Source organism: Helicoverpa zea, chromosome 21 (genome assembly GCF_022581195.2).
Source record: "Helicoverpa zea isolate HzStark_Cry1AcR chromosome 21, ilHelZeax1.1, whole genome shotgun sequence".
NCBI lineage: Eukaryota > Metazoa > Arthropoda > Insecta > Lepidoptera > Noctuidae > Helicoverpa > Helicoverpa zea.
In genome coordinates, this window is record NC_061472.1 from 724,858 (window position 1) to 752,279 (window position 27,422).

General features: G+C 35.4%; 1 protein-coding gene across 4 annotated transcripts in view; it reads right to left on the minus strand.

Moving 5' to 3' along the window:
- Positions 1-27,422, minus strand: part of LOC124640938 (LIM domain only protein 7) — a 193,060-nt gene that overhangs the window by 20,454 nt on the left and 145,184 nt on the right. For 3 of the 4 annotated variants that reach the window (XM_047178902.1, XM_047178904.1, XM_047178901.1), the window contains one exon: positions 27,163-27,314. In XM_047178902.1, coding sequence (XP_047034858.1) covers positions 27,163-27,314 — 152 coding nt within the window. The remainder of the gene's footprint in view (positions 1-27,162; positions 27,315-27,422) is intronic. The other variant, XM_047178903.1, reaches the window with a different exon arrangement.

Below are 27,422 nucleotides of genomic sequence, written 5' to 3' on the forward strand. Positions count from 1 at the left end.
AATTAGAGTCACGGGTGCCATGCTAAAAGCTTTGTTTGGGGACCTATGTGATTTTAAGATTTTATCATACATAAAACTCATTTACAAAAATTGGCTGCAAATTAAACCATCTATTTAGTATTGCTCTTTCCAATGGGTATAATTTTTTGATGATACTTTCCCTCGGAAGTCGTTGGGGAGTCCCTACATCAGCATCTGACTTGCCTACCGCCATTCTTGGCCCTTCAATTATCTTCACTTTGGATACGAAGACCGCGACAATTCTTACAAGTTTACTGAACGCTGCATTCACTTTACTGAAATTGTGATATCCAAAATACTCGTTTAACTGAATAATCTCAAGTTTAAACAATATTAAGCCACTTGTCAGCGGCAACATGTCCAAACCGAGTGGGAATGTCTCGAAACATGAACATTGTCGAGTATTGTCGGTATTCAGCGATTATGTCGCAAGAGGCGACGTGTGCGCATGTCACAACTTACAACTTCATGTACATTGTACATGTCTGTTTGTACGTGTTTCTGTTCGTACATTTTTTACATTCTGATCGTGAGACTTTTTACGTGTTTTAGCGTTGAATGATGTCAAGAGTTTTTGCATTTTGTGTTAAAGAGACTTAACTTTATCACCAAAAGGCCTGGTACGCCGCTTTTTGGCTATATTTTCAAACGTGTTTTGAAGAATACCTTATACAGTATTTATATCCAAACTGACTTATATGTCAAAAGCAATCAATTAAACATACTATTAAAGCCTTAACCATCCAGCCAACTTTCAAGGTGGGCCCATTCATACTTAATATGATAACTACGCAATTTTTTACCCATAGACCCGAGGCCTACTTTTGAGTAGCATCACCACCATAGAGTATACACATACGTGCCTTATCAGAGGAGACATTGGCTTTCGAGCCGCACCCCACTCTTTAATTGGCAAGGAACCGGTGTGGCTCGCTATGGGAAGACGATGGGGTTTTTTGCCGTCACTATTCCAGTAAGACACATGCGTCGCTGAGGGCTAGGACTTGCTACTGTAGGGTTGGCACGAAATATAGCTTCATGTAAGTACCTAAGGGAACAATTGGGATTGACTAATCTATCAAAGTGTCTACAGTAGCTGATGTGGAGTCTGCTAAGAATGAATTTCAACGTTTATAATAAAATCTTTAGTGTGAGCAGGAGATACAGGTGCATCAATTTTGAGCTCATTACTAATTCATTTTATCCAATTGCTGGTTACTAAATTAATATTTTTAAGTCATAGAATTTAAATGACGAACGTGATATTGTCTCAACATACAAAGATGCAATTACAAGATCTAGAAAAACAAATAAAATAAAATGCTTGATCACGACAACTCAGTTCTTTCAATGATCTTATACATATATTGCTTTGTACATACATTTCACTGAACATTGTTATTCGATCAATCGATTCACAAGAATGTGCTGACGTCTGTAAAGTTGCATCTTTTTATCGATATCGAGATATGCCTCAGTTTACCGATAAGCCGTATTGACGCGAATACTTTCAGGATTATGACGAGTCATCTACGCATTTGAATAAGGCTTAAGAATTTAAGTGCTATTTATATCTGTTTTAATCCTTCTTGATGAAAGGAGTTTGCAAAGATTACGATTATATTTTTATAATTATTTGTTTGTTTTTTAAGTGACTGCCAATAAAGTTATGTTTTTGATTTTTTTACGACATGTCTTTCTTTTGAGTCACAAAACCTGTCACTGTACAGTGTACAGTCATCATCATACACGCCGTTGATACTCAAGATTACTGAAGCTAGTAATATCAAAAGGCTTTTCAGAACCTGCCCCGTCATTTTGATTATCCACTGAAATCTGACAAATAGCAAGATTCTATTTTTTCCAGATTACTGTCAGCCCTAGACCGCATGCCAGCGTCCATCGTGGCGACCAGTCACCGCGACGCTACCCCGTCTAATATGAGCAGTCCTTAACGCAAATGTTACCAGTCGTTTTGTCTATACTTCGCGTTAACGGCAGTTTCATTATTCATAACTTTTTTAGTCTCCCCTACAAATGCGTACAAGATCTTTCTCTATGAAATGACTGAGAGAAATATGCTTTATGACGGTTTGAATTATGAATGGATTTTTTGTAGGTGCTAATAAAAGGTGGACATTTAAAAGCTATTTGGTTGATCTATTAAAACTTTTTATATGCTCTACAACGTTCATGGATTGGACTGCTAAAATATTGGTCCTTGGATACGAATTGTCATAAATTACTTTTAGGTAGATATGAAATTTCAGTTTTTGAGAAAGAATAGTTTACCGTAAAAAGTCGCAACGTGACCCGAATTTATTACTCTCAAGTATACCACTCAATACACTTGTAGTACTTAAGAGAACAGCACACAAAGCTATAAACTTTCCAGTGTTTACAACCGACACATTTGCATGGAATGCACCTATAAACTTCTAGTACATTTCATTCGGTGCTCCAGTTCTTACATTGTTATCATCCGTTTATCTAGGTGATAAAAACAGGACTTAAAGTGGTAGACAAACGTCGATAACTTAACTGCCAGTTAACTTATATTTGAATAGCAAATGAATTGCCAGATAGAAATATTACTAATGTTAATTTATGTAAGTGATCTGTGAATAGGATTTGAAGGGTTAAGAAAGCTGATGAAAGTGTGCAGTTTTAGATGGTGTTATAGTTGTGTTTGTTGAAATTTACCTACTTTATGACGGTAAGGCATAACTTTATAACATCTCACTGGCTTAACCCAGTAGATATCTGCAGAGGTATTTATGTAAGCAAGCATATAGGAGAAAAAAAATTCAAACTGCTAGCACAGAAGATTAATAAAGAGATCCATATATTTTTAAATCATTTATTTTAGGGGCTTTTGTTGAAAGAGGACAATTTTAGTTCTCTGTACGAGACCGAGGGTCGACTTGGGAGGGGATGGCAATTAAATACTGTTATTATTAATTTACAAGTATATTGCCTATTTCAATGCTCGCGTTTTGATCTCACAAAAAAATAATATTCTAACTTACATACGTATTTGCTTGTAACGAAACCATAGCGCGATCTAATTCGACGACAACGCCATCTATCGAGGTATGCGACAATTTTATTGATTTAAATACGAATGTGAATATTTCACGCTATGATTTCGTTACCCAAACATCTCAATATTACGATACGTTACTTATTGTATATTCTATTCTTCGTTATTCTATAGAATGAATACCTAGATGTTTATGTTAGTTAACACTTATCGTACCATTACCGGGTGACCTACATGGAGTTAACATCTGTTTTACCTAACAGATAAACAATAAATTCGCACTAAAACCTATTTTCCACGTAAAACGACACTACCATCTTTACCACAGCACGCTTATTCTAAACCCAACTCTATAATTAAGGTCATAAAGTACAAATTCGTCTGTCAAACAAATGAACTACTGTGAAAACCTGACATGTGGACGCGATTTTCTTCCTTGTTTCAAAGGTGTAAGGTACAAATTAGGTTGTCAAGTATTTCGGCCTTAACCAACATATCGTATGGACAGGTAACAGTTGTGAGCATTCAGGAGACAGGTCGGAATACGATATGTTGGTGTAATTCAGTACTTAGTAATTATAGTGGTGTAATTAGAACTACCTGGGGACTGAGGTTTAACACTTGGTACATGGGGTTTTTGGTCCTTTTGGTCTTTTAAATGTCAAAATAGTGAGTACACAAGACTGAATTTGGGCAACACTAGAGTACATCATGAAAAAACTTGGACCTTTTATACGTTATGTAAAAGTCGTAATGTCTTATTATTCACTATCGTTCTCTCCTTTTTAATTTAAACATCTAGTGAAAGACTTGCAAGTGTCAACTAAAGAGAAAATGTAACCGATGTTCTAGGAAGTAAACAGCCAATCAAGTAATTTAAATAAAATCATTCATTTAATTACCAACATGGCAACACTTCAGGATCAATTTGGAATGCTAATCTATGGACACTTAATGTAATACCGTTTTATTTCACCGTATCGGTTAACGAGATCTTTAATCAAGTTACAGGACTACCTAGTTGGTACTTGTCGTCTTAATCAAGACTAAGGGAACTCCACATTAAAAATACCGCTTTCAGGCCCACGTTCACCGACAACATAAACGTCAATTTTCTTAAAACAACTGACTACTATGAATTTTCACGTTCAAGTTTCAAAATTAACAGTCGTTTTAGAAAGAACGGGAGTTTTTGTTCTCGGCGAACTCGAAACTTTCCAAGCGAACTTCTAAAGATTAAAAGACATACATCTTCCAAAAGTGCGTTGGCAAAAAAACAAAAGAACAACAACAAAACGTGTACAATGTGACTTAATAATTGTAAAAACAAATGCATAAGAGCATGCGCCTACGCAAAGCTCAATACTAAGGCCACGCCCACTCGTGAGGCCTAGTTTGGGCATGTAAGAGGATTAATGTGTTGATATGATTTGCAAAGTTTATATGCAAGTTTTGTAAGCTGGGGAATTACCAGGACACTGTGGTATGACAAAGAATATGTTACATTTTTATTCACGTTGGTTGGTTTCATAAATCAAAACCAATACCTATTTTTATCCTCAAATATGATTTTCGTGTCAAAAAAAAATCTTACCTAATTACAACATTATCGTCTGTATCTAAATTAGTAGGCAGAAGCAGACTTTTTTTTCCAAATTCTACTCAAACATCTGGTCTTTCAATATATCTAAGTATGTCAAGTACTCCAAGAACAATCTACTTTACTATTTACAAAGCTTTCTTCCACGATTACAGCAAAAGGAACGCGTTTATCTCAAGGATTGAAATACAATACGTCCTAATCTCGAAGGTACAAGATACGGCTGAGAAAGTGACGGTTCTATCGGAACCAACTCTAAAGCCACTACTGTTAATGTTCTCGGATTAGATAGTACGAGTACAAAACAATAAACTGTTTCAAACAGGAATTAAATCGTTAGAATTGTAGTCGAAGTGATATGGGGCATTGTAAATTAATTTGTTGGGCGTAGATACTAATAATGCTTTTAGAGTAACAGATAATCGCGGAAAGGGTTTAAATTTGACAAAGTAAAACACAAAATTACTTACTAAGCATGTATCGAAAGTGTGCTAAAACTACCGAGGAAAATCTCCACATGATGTTTATTTCGACATGACATTAATTAAAGACACAAGCAAAAGTAACATGATTCATAATAATGAAGTACCTAATGATAGTCAAGAATTAAATTGCCTTGAATGAACTGAACTCGTGTCGTAACTTAATTACTTAACTTAACAAAGTAGGTACTGAGCTTGAAGGAGGGACTTCGATAGTCATTCATCAATACCCACGCAAGCGATGTTTGTCAAGCAAGCAGCTGTTATCATGAGAAGTGTGGAAGTTTGTTCAAAGCTATAACCCTGGGAATAGATTAACAAGTAAAAAGAAAAAGCTTAAAGAAAATAAAGTATAGTGACCATTTCAAAGAGGTATAGGCTAAACAACACAGTTAGACGAAGTTTGTATTTAAATTCGGGAAACGCAAAAGGACCAAAATTTGAGACTACAAAGACCAAAGCATTGAGAACAACACGAACCAAACAATCGGAGTATTAATCAAACAACAAACAGACCAGTGTTTAGGTTTCAAAACATGTGACGCTATCGTCCGCTAATCAATCAACTGCAAACATGCGCCTACGCCTAAATATTTTGGTTTTATGCTCACTTTAGCAGGCGAAGGTTAGGTGTTTTAGTGCATGTTTTGAAACTAGCACTACAGATTTATTGTCTTTTGTAATGTTGATTTCGTCATATTCAAAGAATTTTAATGATGACAATACGCCACTTAGTCTTTATAAAAATATAAATGGGAAAACCTGAACAAGAAGATGTAACTAAATGTGTTATTTAAGTACGTCTTACTACGCAATTTAGCATCAAGATAAAAATCCTGGCTGCTTAAAGACGACCTCACAATTACTCAAATTATTTCCACCTAAACATTTCTTGGTATGTTCTTAATGGCCTGCCCACCTTCAGTACAAAGTCACCGATGGATACTTAGCTACTTCTAATTTCCCGACAGACGTAAGTAATAGGTACGTAGTGTTAGAAGGCACAATTACAAGACACGTAGGCACTTACATTCTTGGAAAATATACTCGTATTTGCGTGCAGTTAAAACGTACGTGTAATGAACTAGTGGCTACCGATCGGTTATGAGCTAGAAAATATCTTAGAACTAACTCTCACTTCGATCACACTTTTACATGTAGGTTAAGCATAAGTATCATTGAAAGTAGGTAAATCAGTGGCATTTTGATAGAAGTTCTAACAGACATAGCACGACGAAAAAATAACTGAACTCAATTCTACAATTTTACAGAAACAGTAACTAATCCAAATCAAATGGTAAATAAAACAAACTAACACAATTTCTTAAATTACATCTCAGTCCGTCTGCAACTATCTCCATCGAATCCGAACTATTACAACAATCTCCCTGAAATGGATACAAGCATTTACGATTGCGTGAGACAAAAATATCAAGTCGGCTGTAACAAAAATGACGTAAACTCATTCCCCATGGCGTATGGTGTACACGATCTAGGAACATAGACTGTTGTGTAAGACAAATATGGAATTAATTACAGCTGCTCAAAGTATAGACTACAGCGGTTTGCAGAATCGTAAGACCCTATTGCGTATCCAAGGACCAAAGATTGGTTCAAACGTGGCTGTTACTGAGTATGCCAGTGATAGCTCATTTAATAAAGTTTATGGTTTACTGTCAAGAGGAAACATTATTTAAGTTATTGCCTTTATTTACAGAACTTATACAATAAGCTACTTTATAGCTTGACATTTTCGCAAGGGTGAAGTGGGCGTCTATTTGTAAGATTTTAAGTACCGTTTTACGAGATGTTTCAATCTTAATTGATTTAATAGTGACTTTAGTATCTTTTATTGCTTGTATTCTTGTTTCATGATTTTAGATATCTGTATTTTGTTCTTGTGCGTCATCTCCAGAGCTATTGAAAACTCGCGTCTTCTCTTGACTTGTACCATTAAAGTTGTACCAAATAGGGTGTTCTCTAGTTCGTATAAGGCGTACTATCATAACACCATGCTGGCCACGGAGTGCAATGCCATGGTTTATGGGGGGATAGCACGTAAGAACTGGCTGTGTAATGTCCTGAACATTCCCGTGTTTTGCCTCGGAACGTGGGATGTCGGAGAAATGGATAACTTATGGTAACATCGCATGGTTTGTTTTGTTACATGTTTGTTTACTTTAGGAATTTGTGGTTTATAGTTGAGATGTGATATCGTCTATTTTTAGTTAACATACCTTCTTTTTAAATAGCTTCACGATCTGAAACATCTAGATAATTATAAAGATTTTCTTAGCATCTCTTATCATCGTAAATATTATATAGCAAAAAAATCTAAGGTCACTAAATTATCCCGCCCTAAACACACCTGCAGGCTACCCATAAATTCTGGCGAGGTAAACAATGACCTACCTCAACTAGAGTCCCCGTAACCATGGCAACAGTCGGATATTGGTCGAGAAAGTGGCAGGTACGGCTATCAGGCATCACAATTACAGTGCTTACCCCCGAGCAAACCGTAATGATAGTGTTTGTTTAGAAAGTCATTTCAGAGGGTAAGATATCGGTTACAAAATGTTTTTTTTGCAAGAATGTTAAGTGAAATTCGATGTACTTGTTTTGATTGGCTAATTAGATGAATGGAATAGTGAATGTGATGTGTCATGTGTGAATAAGATTTTTGACACTCTCCTTACTCTCTACAACTCTTTAGTAATCATTGCGAAAATACTTATGGTTCTACTATAAGGAGTACCGTGAGTCAAAGGTCCAAAATAAAAATTTTAGTCTTTGCAGAGCAGCGAAATTTTTTATTGACAATACCCATCGATAGCCTACACAATAAAAAAGGTTTCTCGATCAATCCCAACCTAATAGAGGTCCATTTAAATGAAAAGCCCCAGTGGCCGTCAGTCAGGCAGTGCTTAGGCCGTCCATCGTGGTCGTGCATCGTACAACTTTCTACTAAACAATTAGCTGTATACTTGTTCCCTATTTGTTAAGAGTTCAGCGTTTCCGTGGGATTGTGTAAAGCTGTAATTATGGGAATGAAATGGTTTATTTTAATGTATTTTCAGATAAATTGGGAAAATGTGGGGTTCCGTGAACTATCAATTGTACTGTCGACAAAGGTTTACTACATATTACAATTTTGAAGTAGTCATTATTATATAGGTAAGAACGTTAAAATACAATGTCCTCGACGGTTTTAATGTGTCGTATAATTTAGAAAATAAATCGATTTTACATAAATAAAATAATTTTACATAAACAGACAGCCTGTCTTGCAGTAAATAATGAGCTTGATTTAATAGTAGAATTCAAAGTGAAAACATTAAAATTAGATTGGCAAGTAATTACCTTCCCTCATTATTATTTAAGCGAACGTTTTGAATGTAGATCAATAATAACATTTCATAGTAAGACAAGCATGAAAATTGACGTAAACTCAGACAGGCAGTTAAATAAACGTTCATTACGAATAACACATAATCTTTGGAGAAATATCGCAAACTGTTGCAATGCTAATTTCGTTAAACCAATTATTTTGATGATCATTTCAAAAGTGACTCTATTGCAACAGTTTAGAGATGGTAATCGTTTGTCGTACCTGTCAATCTAGCTTATAATAGCCAGTTTGTCATGATCTCTCGCGTTGTGTAAGAAGTATTGGGGCATAGATCTGATTATGTTGGACAGCAAGTGATGGAAGGAATTTGATAGCGCGAACCGTGTCATCAGGCGCACGACAGTTGCATTTCACAATTTTTACTTGAAGTGTCGTGTTTGTGAAAAACTTAGATATTACCGATAGGTAGATCTAGATAGATAATGATGGAATATTCTCGATTTTAGCGCAATACTTGAAGTAATGTCGTCTTTGAGAGGAAAAGTTGGCGGTAATAATGAGATTTTACATTATAAGCATTTAGAAGCAAAATCCCAAAAGTATTTTTCTTACACCAGTCGATGAATCAGACGTTTATAAAATAATTCGCAGTTTAAAAAACACAAACTCAACGGGATATGACGACCTGAGCACTAAAGTATTGAAAATATGTTCAATGAGTTTAGTGTCTCCCTTAACGTACATTATTAATCTGTCTCTAATAGAAGGAGTATTCCCAACACGTTTGAAGAAATCAATTGTTAAACCGCTATATAAGAAAGGCATAAAAACTGACATGAGTAATTATCGGCCAATAACTTTAATACCAATCCTATCTAAAATCTTTGAGAAAGTTATGTGCATTAAAATAGAAAACTTTTTAAATGCTTGTAATGTCCTTAAAAAAGAACAGTTCGGCTTTATAAAAGGCAGCTCCACTACTTTAGCATGCTTCGCGCTAGTAAAACACATAACTGAAAGTTTAAATCAGAAATCTAAGATAGGTTGTATATTCCTAGACATGACGAAGGCCTTTGATTTTGTATGTCATAAAAAACTACTGTCAAAGCTTGAACATCTCGGAATACGAGGTAAGGCCAACGAATGGATCCAAAGTTATCTTACTGAGAGAGTACAATGCGTAGAAATTACAAAAAAATGTCAAAACGAAATAAAAACATATAGATCGGAATATAAGCAAAATAATTATGGCACGCCACAGGGAGGCATCATATCCCCACTTCTTTTCCTAGTCTACATCAACGACATTCCAGATGCAATAGGCAAAGATTGCATCCTATTTGCTGATGACACTACAATAATAATTAAGAGCGACAATGACATAAATTTAAAAAATGAAATCATCCAAGCTCTGGATAACGCAATCGATTGGCTACAAAAAAATAACCTTAAAATAAATATGACAAAAACAAATATAATACAATTTCAGACATACAGGGCTAACATAAATAAACTTGACATTGATTATAGAGAATCTAAACTGACCACAGTCGATAATTGTGTATTTTTAGGTATAACGGTTGATAAAAATTGTAATTGGAAAACACACATTGATAAAATCCTGACTAAAATAGATAGGTTTATATATGTCTTGAAAAGAATCAGACAAACAGCAAACTGCCATACTGCGATGCTGGCTTACCATGGCTATGTATCATCTATACTGAGATATGGCATTGTGATATGGGGCAATTCAGTCAACTTTGACAGAGTCTTTAAGGCTCAAAAAAAATGTATTCGAGCAATTTGTGGAGCTCATTTTCTAGATAGCTGTAGGCCACTATTCCAAAAGTATAAAATTCTACCTTTACCATGTTTATATATCTTCGAAATATGTATTTTTGTAAAAAGGAACTACAACTTATTTAAAGAGAACATGGAAAGGCCAAATAGCCGATCACGCCATAAAAATAGACTTCAGCTGCCACCGATAAAATTAGAATTATTTAAGAAAAATGTTTACTGCATGTCAATTATTATTTATAATCATTTACCAAATAGCTGGCAAGAGTTACCGCTCACAAGATTTAAAAAAAAACTTTTCAATTTATTAATACAAAAATGTTATTACGCCATTAAGGACTATTTAGATGACAAGACAATAGATTCTTTTGACAAGACCTAGATTAAGACATTTATAACGCTTATTTTGACATTTGCACGCCATGTTATGGCAGGATATGCTGAAACAAATTTATTGTAACATCTTATGTACCATATTCTAGCAAATAAATATTTGAATTTGAATTTTGAATTTAGGTAGGCACTTATTTATATAGGTACCGTTCAATGTAGTACTTGATATTATCACTGAAGTACTTCGGTACTTAAGAAGACCGAAGTAACTATTAAAGAAGACATTCTTGGTTAAATGGAACTTTTGATAAAAATAAAGACATAACTTCAATTACTAAAAGGCGGTTACTAATAAAACTTTTCAATAACAACTCGTTAAACGTAAATAAATAACTTTCTCACCTCTTGATCACATTATAATATGACATAAATACATGTAACTGATACTCACTGGGTTCTACGACCCGATTGCGGTTACAATTAGGGTGACCAGCCGACTGAGACGGATTGTCCTTATAGCAACCAAAAAGTCTATTATACCATGTGGTCTTTGAATTTATTATTATTATTCTTTTTAACTGACTCCCCAAAAAAGGAGGTTCTCAATTCGGATTTTTTTTATTGCGATTTTTAAATTAGGTATTACGATAGGTCGGGACAATAATGTCGGGACAATAATGTCGGGACACCTTTTTCACACACGGTTGGTTAGCCCCATGGTAAGTTATTTATTAACTTGTGTTATGGGTGCTAACACAACTGATAAACTACATATAGCTACATATATACATATTTATAAATAGATATCATAACACCCAGACCACAGCCAACAAGCATGCTCATCACACAAATGTCGACCGAACCAGGAATCGAACCCGGGACCTCAGGTTCGGCGGTCCGGCATGATGACCATTACGCCATCGAGGTCGTATCGAGGTATAATCTTTTTTCATTATTTTATAACAAAAATAACACCGAATTATCCCACATTAAAGATAAATCTCTAAAAGCGGAAAGGATGCGGTTAAGGTGACAATAAAAAGACCCAGTTAAGATCGTGTTACGTGTACAGTTGCGGTCTCTTTGTCATTACGTGTTTGAACCGAGGTTTAAACTAACACACGTCATTTTAACTGACGACACGAAGTTTAACATTCGTTTTATTTTGGAAATACTTCAGAACGATTAAAGTAAGAAACAGTGAAATGGAAGAAGCGCGGTGGTGTTCAAAAATATTTAATTTACCACTACGATAGAATTTGATATTGTACATAGATATAAATCATTGCTTATAAGAAACGAAATAATAAAAAAACAATGATACTATCTTTCGACTGTGGATTCGACAACATCAAGGGGAAACTGCTCTCACCACCCGGAAAAGTATCCTATGCCTGGCTCCCGGGTATCACCTATCTCTGCGTCTAATTTTATCTCAATCAGTTCAGATGTTTCAAAGTAATAGCGTAACATGTTTCGGATGGCACGTTAAACTGTAGGTCCCGGCTGTCATAGAACATCCTTGGCAGTCGTTACGGTAGTCAGAAGCCAGTAAGTCTGACACCAGTCTAACCAAGGGGTATTGGGTTGCCCGGGTAACTGGGTTGAGGAGGTCAGGCAGGGCAGTCGCTCCTTGTAAAGCACTAGTACTCAGCTACATCCGGTTAGACTGGAAGCCGACCCCAACATAGTTTGGGAAAAAGGCTCGGAGGATGATGAGCGTAACATACAGACATACTTACTTTTACCAAGAATACCAAGAATGTCTGGATGACGTAATAAAAATCAAGACAATTCAGTTAAATTGGTATTTGCCTGTTCATCTTTGATAACATCAGAGTTAAGTTATGATGTCATCGGCTTGTTTAATCTAACGTTAATGTTTACTGCGGTTAGGTCATCTTTTATCTTTTACGAAGAATTGATTAAGTTTGATATAATTATGTAGATCATAATGAGCCTACATTTATGTGTCGGAGACTGTCATTAGTACGGACACTAAACGTCACGCAAGCGCGCCATCTGGTGGCGCTTCCGGTGAAACAACATTTTGGCGCACTTGGCAGAGTCGTGGTGGTCAGCGTGGCGTCGGCGGAGCTCAGTCTTCGTTGAGCCGTCGTGTTGCACACATCTCGAAACTGCCCTACGTCACGTCTAGTGTACCTAGTGTTATTACCTAGTGTTGTAGTACCGTTGTAGATCCATATTGTAAAGTGCAAAGATTATTGTAACGTCTATCGTATGGTAAGGTTCTTCTAACCTAACAGACAGACGTGTGTTGTTGGGGAGTTTGTTCCGCCACTTCTTCTCCCCAGCCAAACACATAGGAAGTGGCGAAGGGCGGGCGTTTTGGGAGCTGTCTTTTGTTCTGACTAATTTGAATAAAAGTTTTGAGTTTCTTTGAATTATCTCTTTGCTTGATTACCCTAACTGATATCGGACGATAGTGCCACCCTGATGACGCCTCCGACCAGTGGCGGATTAAGAGTATCCGAGGCCCTAAGCACAGAGCCTGTGTAGACCCCCTATTACTTAAATGGAAATAGAAGGTTGAAGAAATTGACCGAGCAAAGCGAGAGTGATGAAATTTTTTTCGGACTCGTACGGAGGTAAAATTTATCCCAAACGTACTTAATTTTTTGTTTGTTGACAAATGCAAAAACGAAGGCACATAGTTTCTGAATACGCGAGCGAAGCGAGCGCGAAATTTTAATTATTTTTATTATAAACTCAGAACCAAAATTACGTACAATGTAGCCCAAACGTACTTAACTTTTAATTTGTTGACAAATGTAAAAACGAGAACATATAGTTTTTGAAAACGCGAGCGAAGCGAGCGGGAAATCTTGATTATGTTTTAAGACTCAGAACTAAAATTTCGTAAAAGGGCTACATTTCAAACCTTCATTTCTTTCTGTTGGACAAGTAAGATGGATAACGTAAGATCGATAACAACGTCCGCGGACTTAACCGGTGGTCCGCGGACCACTTGGAATGCCTCCAGGCACCACCAGCCCACCACCACCAGGACCACTGATCTAAAGCATCCAAAATTTTCGGATATGTTTGTTATATTGCACTCGTAGTTACAGCGTGAGCTTCCCAACGACTGTACGATAGCGACTTCGGAACGCTATCGTTGCCTATTAATTCTTTGCCCAACGATGAGTAGAAGCCGAAAAAAAATTGTATAACAACTGCACAATTGAAAAAAAAATCACTGCGATCGTACAACAATCTACAGCACTGCGACCAATCAAGTTTAGAGGCGGGGGTGTATGAAGGGTCACTCCCGAACTGCTCGCGCCTTGTGATTTCGGATATATTGTGGATGAATCTCGATAAAATGTAGGTATAAAATGAAACGCCAGCAGAGGATGGAGGCCCCTGGAGAACAGGGGCCCCAAGCACGTGCTTGTTGTGCTTATAGGGTTAATCCGCCACTGCCTCCGACATATGTAATTGATCGATCGAATTCTACAAATGTGAGGCTGAAATCTAGCTACAGTATAGTGCATACTTCTTGCATAAATATAAGAGGTAAGTAAAGGTCTTCAAGATTACCACGATTTGCGAGCATTCACATTTACTTACTTACACTAAAAACTTAAACTCATAGAGGAAACAATTTTTTGGTTGTTTGTACCCTAAAGGCTCTAAAACTGCTGAGCCGATTTGAAAAAGTAACATTGGCATGTTTTTTCCAGATACGCGAAGAAGTTCCCACGGAAAGCGAGTGAATCGGCTGTCGGAAGCTAACGTACTATATTTCTTATTTATTTCTGGTGAGTAGTTCATATCTATAGCTCTCCATTACAAAACACATAAGTATCGGTATTGTCCTTTCGACACAATCACCGATTGGTCACACTACGTACAAACACTACAGTTACGTATAATTACAAATGGCTTCTCCGAATGGTTGTTGTAACCTCATGATAAGTAGGCCACGAACACTGAAAATTACCTTCTAATTAATTGAATATATTTATTTTTATTGTGCTATCCTTAAGTTTGATAGTTTTAGTCATAGAACTTGGCCTTTGAAAAAGGAGGACTTTCTCAATTTTACCGCGGATAAGTTTATCGTTTATTAACTTATTTCGTTGCTTTTTTGTATATCTAAGGGTATATGTTGTCAAGATGGTCCCATATACCTACATTTTGCCATCAGGTTGTTAGACTAATATTATCCTGTGTTGTTCTGTATGTTATATTCTCTTTTCATACATTAAGGAACTATACTATATTTACCGAAGTATACTAAATCATTTTAGTTTTATACGGACAACACTACCTCTACTGTGAGGACAACACTAAAAAGAGATTTTGACAGTTAGAGCGCGCGCTGCCCATGCGCTTCCTTCGTGGACTGATAAACTATATTTTCTTACGATTGATATTAAATTGTGTTTTAAAAGTGAATACAAGAAGTTATTGTGATACGAATTGACGTTTTATTTCTGATTAAGCCTAGGAGATCATACCCTAGCTTATATCAGAAGCGGGAAGAACAGAAAACGCCTAATTACCAATGGGGCGCGAATGCTCCGAATACAATAAAATTAATGATCACGCCACACTATGCGAAACACTTAAACGAAGACGAGATGACCACAGCACTGATTGCTCAACCGCAATAATGTATCAAGGACTTATCTACTCAAGGAAAACAAAGCGACATGGTCAACAACTTGTGGAGCCTATAATGACGACGACCAGACAAGATTCTTGTGTGTAGATTACTGCTTGACACACACTACGCCTGATGGCGATTAGACACCTTCTCCGCCGCGATGCAACAGGTACCCGAGACATTGGACAATCAGGTATAAGCATTAATATTTTTTTTTTCTCATTCCAATTAATCCATGGAATAGAAAACAATCATTTAATTGCCCAAACATGTGTATACATGCATACACACGCAGGTGCATGCATGTAGGATAATACAATTATTAAAGGTATGTGCTTAAAACATGTTTGCCACTTGTCATGGCATACAAATATAAAACCAGAAACATTTAGCTCTATATACTAAAAACTATTTGAGCTGACATTTCAGAGCTTCGGTACTGAGTTTCCTCTAGGTTATAGATATTTTGTTGTACACAATGGGTGCCATTCAAAATATAATTTAGCACATAAGTGCAGTTTTACATGGATGTAAACAGAGTTTGCTATTGATCCATTTGATGCATACATTTTTAAGGTGAGTAAATGTACAACAATATATTTCATTAGACATCCATAAACCAGCTGGGAACATGGCAGATACTCTGAGGTAAACATTTATATCCTGAGTAATTATGTATGGTGTTATTTTTGCTACACATTGAATACATAAAATATTCATGAGAAAAGAGTAAATAAAGCAAGTAAAGCTAATTGCATAGTTCATGGGGATGATGGCCAAACGATTTGGTGTTAATGCATTATTTACATACATTACTGAAATAGACAAAGGAAGTACCTATAAAAATAAGTAAATAGGATATAACAATAGGATATTCATGATATAAAGCCAATATTACAATAATTAAAATTGAAATAATCATAATCACTTACAAATAGAGGTAGAAAATAAAGTGGTTAATTGACAACCAACAAAAACCGTGCGACACAGCTCTTGACTATTCTATGTACATCCAAAGCGGTGATAACAGGTATTAATAATGGATAATCAAATACTTTAAAGTACTATAAACACTAAACTGGTTTTTATTAATAAAGTAACTATGAAACTAAATGCTTCAAGCCAGTATGTTTCAGACAGTAAGTATGTTTTACCAATATCTTGGTACTGCCAATAGCATACATCATTGTTAAGTAAAACTTCATTCCAAGCAAATATCATTGCTTGTTATTATTTTAAAGAGTATCTAAAGTGAAAATTATAAAAATGGTAATCTTTTTAAATGATCTTTTCCATATTATTAACTGTAAATTGCCTCACCTAGAAAAAGTTAAACTGCTTATTCTATCTGAATGTTGGATGATATTACAGCTAACAGGTACATTATAGGACTGTAACACATTAAGGATAGTTTAATCACAGTAAAGATGCAGCAATTGTAGTAAATATTATTTACTTAAAGGATTTTACAGACTGAAGCATAATAAATAAATATAAATCAGTAGTGTCAATTAATCAGAAGAAAATATAACTCAGTAGTGTCAGTAATCTGAGTAGCCAGATCAGATATGTTCTTTTTGAAAGATTTCATTTTAATTTGGAATCCACCACTTGATGCTGAGACCAGTTTTCTCAACCATTAAAAATAACCCGAAGTGCTTAAAGATATGTATACTAGAATCAAATAAATACAAAATAAAGAAATTTCGGCTTTGAAATCTGAATCGAAAGCAGTCTATATATTATTAACTTAATAAATGAATATGGCAATTGGGTCAATAAGAGATAGGTTTGAGTTGGAACAAAACAACATTAGTTATACATAAAATTGTCTGATACTACACAGGAGCTATACCATCAGAATACATTATACCATACTGAAAAAGAAGTATGTGAGACAGTTAAAGAATAAAAGACTAGGCAATTAATAAGTAATTTGTCCTAGCCCATTAAAAAGTTGAATGCATACCAGGGCACTCAGTAAAACATATAGATTATTATAAATAAACTGAACCTGAACTTTTATGGATGGTAACGATACGAGTTAACATTTCTCTCTATAATCTCTTTATGACAGGAAATCTTGTAATTTCCTGGGAGGTAAGACATTTTATTCTGAGACTAAATTTCAGCACATATTGTATGTTAGACCTTCTCTCACAGAAAATTACATGTACAGTTTATGATGATTTTCTTGATTGATGTTGTGAGTCTATTCTGACCACTTATAAAATAGGAACCAAGATTGTGGAGGATCAGAGGAGTGAATTCAGTGGGGTGTCAACAACATCTTTAACAAGTCAGTAAGTACAACCACAAGTGTTTTACAGTCAACAACTAAGAAAGAGCATTGCTTAGTATCTATTAGTTTTGAACCATTAATTAAAAAAAAAACTGACTGATAAAGAACAATTTATATGGTGATCGGAACTTATATTTAAAGATGATGACATCTGGTTATGTTTATATTCATATATATTTATTTGCATTCCATAATGTTACAATAGATGTTGAAGAGGCTTAAAACTAAGTAGGTACCATTATAGGCCCTGTTAGGGCACAGCTAAAGAAGGCAATACTTTAAGGCACCATAAATAAAGAACCATGAGTTAAACTAGGCTCAGGGGTACTTTGTTGTCACTTTGTTTGTATTAAAATTGTTTCTACGGCACCACCTTCAATTCTGCTTTCGTATCCCTCATCAGGGATATAGTTCCGAAGGAGCAGAAAGCTTTTCCACTCACGCTTTACAACTTGTAGAGTTATAATTTGATTAAATGGTATTAACTAAAAAGAAAAGCTTAAATTGAGAAGTGTAGTGATTTTAATGAATTGTTAATTAATAAAACAATACCAGACGAAGAAAATTGAATGAATAAATTAAAGATTTGTACAATTTTTACCTTGATTATCTGTTATTAATTCTTACGAGCCTCTGTATTGAGATGTGAAATGAATTGAAAGATTCATACTAATTCAGTTTGGTTGTATTGTTGAATTATTGAAATAAGACTACATAAATAAACTTTTTATAAGTTCATAGGTTGGAAGGTATGCACTATGTACTGTTTTAGCTGGTTATTTTGTTTGTTGCTTAAAAAAAACGACTCGAGGAAGAAAATGGATATTATGTATTTATATATTTTAACCACTACAATAAGGGATTAACAGAAACAATTGTAATGTTGTAACAATTGTATGGTCTGATTGAGTTTGATTGTGTTGTTAAATAATAATAATAGAAGACATGTATTGATTTAGTTCAACCATAGGCATTGCTCTAATACAAATAAGAGATGGACAGAGAAAAATGTAATTACTTGTACATTTCTCATTTCATTATGTTGTTAATTATTAAAAACTAGCGACTGGAATGCTAATAAAGAATTGAGTATTGAATAGACAAGATATATTGTACTAGTTGTGAGATAACGAATATAAATAAGAGATGGGCAGAGAAACTGACTAAAGAATTTGTATTAGCTACTTTGATCATATTGATGATTAATGGATACTAAACGAGATAAAATATGTATACATATATATTGTAGTCAGAGATAGAAGATGTAATAAATTGAGAGATTTGTATATTGTCCAGTTTGAGGATATTGACAATTACGAGTCATTTATGATTCTGAATTTAATACACGAAGGAATTGTGTAAGGACGGTTTTGTGTAAGGAGCCGCTTGTGATAATATTATTAATCAATATTTATAGAGATCTTCATTGACACATACCTACTTAAAAAGCTGTGTATATTTATCATAGCTCTCAATTCTTCGAAACTAAGTCCTTAAAAAATAAATTGTATATATTGTGCCAATAAAGTGTAATTGTGAAGTATATAAAATAAGACAGGATATTAAGCAATTGTATATTGTATTGAAGATCAATACAAGTGTAGTGACGCAGTTTATGAATCTAAGGCTGGATATTAAGAAATTGTATATTGTATTGTTAATGTACAGTAGTCCAGGTACTGGATAGAAAGAAGTTGTTTACTGTAATGAGAATTATATAAGCAGAAGCAATGTGTAAATACTGATTTGCACTTTGAATTATGATAGTGATAAATTTTAATGTGTTAATAAGGAACATAAGTTCAGAGACTTTGTATAATAGAAGTTTTCTATTGAAATGAGAAATGATATAAGTATTTTGATGCCAATATGGTGATGTTGACTTGTACTGCTTGAATTTGAATGAGGTACACAAATCCAGAGACTGGATACATAGGATTCTTTATTTAATGATTGATGATATAAGTATGTTGTCGTCGATATGTTCATATTGACTTGTAATATTGAAATTTGAATGTATTGATAAAGTATGTGTAAGATAAGAACCGAGACTGGATATAAGGAATTGTTTATTTGATGGGGAACTATATAAATGAATTCATGTCAATATGTTGATTTTGACTTGTATTGCTTGAATTTGAATGTATTGGTAAGGTACCTACACAAGTCCGGAGACTGGATATAGAGAATTGTTTATTTAATGGGGAATGATAAAAGTATATTGATGTCAAAATGTTGATGTTGACTTGTAATCGTTGAATTTGAATGTATTTATAAAGAAATAAATCCAGAGACTGGATATAAAACATGTCGATTATTGAAATAGGAAATGACATAAGTATATAGATGCCAATATGTTGATGTTGACTTGAAATGGTTGAATTTGAATGTATTTATAAAGAATATAGATCCAGAGACTGGATATAAATAAAGTTGATTATTGAAATAGGATATGATATAAGTATATAGATGCCAATATGTTGATGTTTACTTGTAATGGTTGAATTTGAATGTATTTATAAAGAAATAAATCCAAAGACTGGATATAAAACAAGTCGATTATTGAAAAAGGAAATTATATAAGTATATAGATATCAATATGTTGATGTTGGCTTGAAATGGTTGAATTGGAATGTATTTATAAAGAATATAAATCCAGAGACTGGATATAAAACAAGTCGATTATTTAAATAGGAAAATATATAAGTATATAGATGTCAATATGTTGATGTTGACTTGTCATGGTTAAATTTGAATGTATTGATAAGGTACATAAGTCGAGAGACTTGATAGAAGGATCTTGATGTCAATTTGTTAACATGACTAGAAGGCGTAGATAGCTCCAAATAGGAATGAATTCCTCGTTGCAGTCACAGTGATAGTAAGATTAACTTACTCTGTTAAACTTGAATGTTTTGATAAAGTATACAAGTCCAAATACTAGACGTGAAGTTGTTTACCGTAGTAAGAATTTGTACAAGTATATGGTTGCCAATTTGTTAAAATGGCAATGTACACAAGTCACAGTTTGGATTCAAAATGAAATGAAATGAAAATATTCGCAGAAATTGTTTATCGTAGTGAGAGTTTATGCAATTATATTGTTGACGATTTGTTAGCATGGCTGGAAGGCGTGGATGGCTCCAGTTGGAGTGAAGGCCACGATGCAGTCATAGTTAGAGATGGCTGGAAGGCGTGGATGGCTCCAGTTGGAGTGAAGGCCACGATGCAGTCCGTCCTAGTTAAAGATACGACTCTGGAAGGTTGGCACGATCGTGAAGCCTTGTTGGTGGACATCCTCTTGGCTTTGCGGTGAGGGGTCAAATGCAGATGTCGTGAGTTGAGATTGGCTGGAAGGCGTGGATGGCTCCAGTTGGAGTGAAGGCCACGATGCAGTCCGTCCTAGTTAAAGATACGACTCTGGAAGGTTGGCACGATCGTGAAGCCTTGTTGGTGGACATCCTCTTGGCTTTGCGGTGAGGGGTCAAATGCAGATGTCGTGAGTTGAGATTGGCTGGAAGGCGTGGATGGCTCCAGTTGGAGTGAAGGCCACGATGCAGTCCGTCCTAGTTAAAGATACGACTCTGGAAGGTTGGCACGATCGTGAAGCCTTGTTGGTGGACATCCTCTTGGCTTTGCGGTGAGGGGTCAAATGCAGATGTCGTGAGTTGAGATTGGCTGGAAGGCGTGGATGGCTCCAGTTGGAGTGAAGGCCACGATGCAGTCCGTCCTAGTTAAAGATACGACTCTGGAAGGTTGGCACGATCGTGAAGCCTTGTTGGTGGACATCCTCTTGGCTTTGCGGTGAGGGGTCAAATGCAGATGTCGTGAGTTGAGATTGGCTGGAAGGCGTGGATGGCTCCAGTTGGAGTGAAGGCCACGATGCAGTCCGTCCTAGTTAAAGATACGACTCTGGAAGGTTGGCACGATCGTGAAGCCTTGTTGGTGGACATCCTCTTGGCTTTGCGGTGAGGGGTCAAATGCAGATGTCGTGAGTTGAGATTGGCTGGAAGGCGTGGATGGCTCCAGTTGGAGTGAAGGCCACGATGCAGTCCGTCCTAGTTAAAGATACGACTCTGGAAGGTTGGCACGATCGTGAAGCCTTGTTGGTGGACATCCTCTTGGCTTTGCGGTGAGGGGTCAAATGCAGATGTCGTGAGTTGAGATTGGCTGGAAGGCGTGGATGGCTCCAGTTGGAGTGAAGGCCACGATGCAGTCCGTCCTAGTTAAAGATACGACTCTGGAAGGTTGGCACGATCGTGAAGTCTTGTTGGTGGACATCCTCTTGGCTTTGCGGTGAGGGGTCAAATGCAGATGTCGTGAGTTGAGATTGGCTGGAAGGCGTGGATGGCTCCAGTTGGAGTGAAGGCCACGATGCAGTCCGTCCTAGTTAAAGATACGACTCTGGAAGGTTGGCACGATCGTGAAGCTTTGTTGGTGGACATCCTCTTGGCTTTGCGGTGAGGGGTCAAATGCAGATGTCGTGAGTTTAGATTGGCTGGAAGGCGTGGATGGCTCCAGTAAGAGTGAAGGCCTCGAGGCAGTCCTAGGAACGCAGCTCTGTAAAGGTGGCACAGTCATGACTTCTTGCTGGCGAATAACCTCTTGACTTTGACCTTTAACTTTGTACCAAAATATAAACCAATTTGTAAATGTGAACACCATGTAGCATTTTAATTGTCACTTTACTCTCATTTGTCTTTGCGATTCTACATGATCTTCGCATGCTTTTACTGTATGTATCAATACATACAAATTGTAATACTATATTATTTTTAAAAAGAGTAACCATGGAGTTTCTTGCCCGTTCTTCTCCATAGGAAGCTACTTTTGGAATGGGCAACTAGAATCAAACTTAGTTATAATTTTGACGTCCATAAGTGCTTGTAAAGGCCTAAATGAAATAAATGATTTGACTTTGAGAAGTTTGAGGACAAACTTAGTGGTCAGAATGGCCGAATGTTAGACTAATATTATCCTGTGTTGTTCTGTATGTTATATTCTCTTTTCATACATTAAGGAACTATACTATATTTACCGAAGTATACTAAATCATTTTAGTTTTATACGGACAACACTACCTCTACTGTGAGGACAACACTAAAAAGAGATTTTGACAGTTAGAGCGCGCGCTGCCCATGCGCTTCCTTCGTGGACTGATAAACTATATTTTCTTACGATTGATATTAAATTGTGTTTTAAAAGTGAATACAAGAAGTTATTGTGATACGAATTGACGTTTTATTTCTGATTAAGCCTAGGAGATCATACCCTAGCTTATAAGGTCAAGATCTGATGACAGAAACAGAGTGACAGAGAATATTTCACGAGACCTGTCAGCTTACACTAACTTTCAGGGTAATTTTAAGTTAAGAAAATTCCTTCCATCAAATCTTAACTACTTACTAGGTAGGTTTATTTACTCAATGGTTTAATTCAGCACAAGCATGCAGTTATTTCTCAATAGTGCCAAACTAAATGCATCACAATGTAGCCGTTCTCTGAATAATGAGCAAACATCCTCTGCTTTTCAAAAATATCGCCAATTATGTGCTCCGTGCTAACAATACACTCGTGTTTAGTATGTACGTGCATGCATAAATATCGGGAATATATTATGTACATTGCACATTTATATCTTTTACTGTGTATACTGGGCCACTAAAATAACTCTTTTTTGGAGTTTGGTTACTAAGAAGTCTGCCTACGGAATTTATATACCTACTTACAAGTGATGTATGTATATGCTTTCAATAAAAAAATAATCGCAGTTTGAGATTTAGTCTATCAGAATTGTTTAGGTGAAGATTAAATTGTATCTGCAACGTGAAAAATGAAACCAAAATTAAAAAAATACGCAATATAACAAAGAAAGAATTACTATAGCAACTGTACCCACAATTTCGGGGAACAACCTCTATTTATATAGAAGTTGTTCAATAAATACTCAACAAAGCGTTACTTGTGCCTGTTTAACTAACAACTAAACGCATTGTATTGACTAAAGCGATAACAAACAATGTGGGCTATTATTTTTGGATATTATTTCACTTACGTAAGTTTAACGAATACCTACGTATGTAATTAACGTCATTCAAACACGAAGCTACGTTATGTGAAGTTTTTAGTAAATATAAAAATATTGGTAGTGTAAAACCGTAGTTTCAAGTTTCTACAAGTCATTATTTCCCTTGTCTTTGTTTAATATATCGGGGGTCGGTTTCCAGTCAAATCGGATGTAGCTGAGTATCATTGATTTACAAAGAGCGAATGCTTATCTACCCTCCTCAACCTAGTTACCCGGGAAACCCATCGCCCCTAAGTAACACAGGTTGTCAGATTTTCTGGCTAATTAATGTTATCTACAAATGAGAAAAGGAATAGATGTATGTAGATTATTGACAGTGAGTAGGGTAAACAGTTTTAAAGCTAAATATTTGTCACGTTTTCATTACCAAATTGAACCCACACCATGCAACAACAGCCTCTGCTTCCACTAAATTGCAACCAAGCCTCAAGCGTAGCGGAAATAAGGTTCATCCAAAGCGTCGTAATTACAACGAAAGTCGATCATCGAACAATAATCGATTTTACTATTACAAGCATTATGTAATATTAATTAATTGGTTTGTTTGAACTGTAATTACAACTCGACCGTCATATCGATGAGTTTGATTAAAAGATATTTATGCTCCGTTGACCGATAAATGACAAGACAGAATATTTGTGTTGCTTCAAAATTGCTGTTGTAATGTCTTCATAATTACTAAGTGGTTGTTAACTAAATGATATTTATACACTACCTACAATATTGTTATCATTAGAACTTCCAGTAAAATAACATAATCTGACTACAGGAGGAATGCAGCAAATAGCAACCAATTTAAGTTCTTGTCCAATAAAAGAAACGTTTGATGCAATTTCTTGTAATAGTTTTTATCTATTTAATTTACCATTTATTCGCTTCCATGCTACTTACGTAATAACAAAACCTAGCTTAAAATGTAAACGCATAGCGCCACGCCTTGCTGCGCGCGCGCATGTACTCGCGTGCACTCGAAACATGATCAGTCGCGCCCTGCCCGCCAACCGAAACGGACGTGTAATACACACCCGCCTTCGTCACACGAAAGTCGATTTCCTTTGGGGGAAATTAAGATTTGATTTGTTCATTAGTTTCAAATTACTGATGGAGTAAATCTTACTCCTTGATATAGAATATATTTATCAGATTATGGACTGAACTTCTTATTTTTTAATCGATTTATTACGAAACTAGTTCCCATGTTACTTCACAAAACAGTAAAAGACATTAAAGCACATATTCTCATAGTTAAGTTAACTCGATTCTTGTAACCCGTGACCGCTCGCAATCGATTTTATATACTAACTGGCGAAACAATCGATTTGAACTGACCTCTATTTGTGTAATGATCATCATCAAATATCAATATGGCTTAACTTTATAATAAAATAATATAGATACAAATATCTATTTTTATGTACTTATTTTTCAGTTTATTTAGTAAATTCTCTGTAATTTGAGCTTAGACATCTGAGAGTTTTAACGTAAGTTAATTCTATCAATTAACAGTTTAATTGTGGCAAAATGATTGGTTACTTTCTCTTTTGATTATTAAGGTAGGTACATACTTAAAAACAAACTAAACAAATGTTTTCACGTTTAGCTTCAGATAACAAGTTTATTGTGATTACCTTCTAATAAAATTAAACTCAAGTATGAAATACAGAATACAGACCTATAAAACATTTAAAAATGATCTGAATATTTTGGCACTTCTGTTTAAGTCCATATGAAGTAAAACACTAACAACCTACTCGGTTACTATATCGAAATCAAAGTCAGTAACTACTCGATTTAAAATAAACCCGAGCAATACGACACTGTATATCGAGTCAATGACATCGATATTACATTACAAGCATTGCGAATCGATAACCTTACTATTCCACCGCAACACTAGTATGTAGGAAACCTCCACATATGTACAACCAAAGTTTAGAAAACCAACCTTAAATTTCGTGCAATAAAGTTGAAATTCAATTGAAAATAAAAGAAAATCGAATGTCAAATATTGTGTTACTGTAATTTCAAACTTATTACGTTGTCGTAAGATATACATTATGTAATGGATGTAGTATTACCAAATATGACGTTTTTTGTAGATCTAGTTATTGACTAGTATTTCAACGACAATACGTGCTTTAAATTGTCATGTTTCATACAAAAAATGATTGATTTTCCTTGAAATGACAGTTTTATTTTGTGAAACGTATTTCGATATCAAACCGATGACAGACCTTACCAGTCAGTAAGTAAAAGTAAATTCTCAAGTAAAAAGGCGAACCATTTCTTAAAAAAAAATAAGGAATTAAGTAAAATTTTATAATAATAACAATGTATAACTAATTGCTGAATAATCACGTTTGTCTCACTATTGCATAAAAAGTAATAGAGAGTTCGTTAATAACATAATTTTAAAATTATTCAAGGGCATTAGTAATAGTAAAGCAATATATTGGCTAATAATTGGATTATTAATGTCCGTAATTTTATTTATCTATGGCGTAATGAGATTATAGGATCATCTGTGGGAACTATTAGCTTGAAGGATGATCGCTAAGACATTAAAACGATCAAATAAATCATGGATGTAAAGGTTAATGAAAGAATAAAGAGCAAATGAGGCTGATTGAAACACGGGTATGTTGCAACATATTAAAAAAAAAACATTAATAGGTACATGATGTGTCAATTAGGGTAAAAAGAAACTATTTATGTTGGTCTTGCTTTATGGTGGTTTTATATGTTACCATGGTAAATAAATCTAGTTGAAAGAGTAGGTTTTTGTACCTAATTATCTATTTTAACAACACTAAATCAATCCCCCAGTCACAGCCAACACGAGACAAGAATCTATCCATACATTATGTTTCTCTTTCGTTTCGCGCTAAGACACACAGACGTACATACATATACATACGAACATATATACATATTTAACTGGTAGTTGAACCCGAGTGTGTCAAGTAATGCTAATGGGTACTACGCCTTTGTTTACTACGAGAAGAGGACTATAAATAAGTTAACTGCAGTGTTAAGTATGGAGAAAGGACAATGAATAAATGTCCCTACCTTCCAATAGGGTTTTGTTATCTCATTTAGTAGATAATGTCTTATAATGGCAGCTTACTCTAAATACGAGGGATTAGGTTAGGAGCTATGATATTTTCATGACCTTCATAATCGATTTACTAAGTTTGTTCACAAATTACTCGGAGTCCGGTAAGCCAACCTGTTTTTTTGTAACGATGCTGGCTCAAGGGTTTCATCCGATTATATTCCCGCGTATGTATCGCTACGCCAAAGCCACGGCGCATTTTAAACATTGGTGTGCAGAAGCCCTTACAATTAAGTGTCTTTTTTTCTGGAAATCGTCAAATGACCACTCCTGTTGTGGGATGCACCGTGAGGAAATGTAAGCATCTTACTGAATAAAACCTATACGAGGATTTACAGTGTCTTAATTAGTATAATTTAAAGTGTAAACAGTAAAAGTGTATGTTAGTACCTATGTACTGACCGTTCCTCCAGCATCTCGTTGAAGGTCTTGGACTTGGCTCGGGGCTGGCTCGGCTCGTGCTCCATGCGGCGCACCTCCACGCAGCGCTCGATGATGTGTTCCACCCTCTTCCGTCGGGACGACTTCCAGTTGTCCAGGTTCTAGAACAAGACATTGTAGGTTAAGTATGGAATACTATTGTATTAAATTGAACAGTCTCTGAAGTAGACTATGTCATAGATGGTTACAAAAGTGTCCAAGCAAGACTC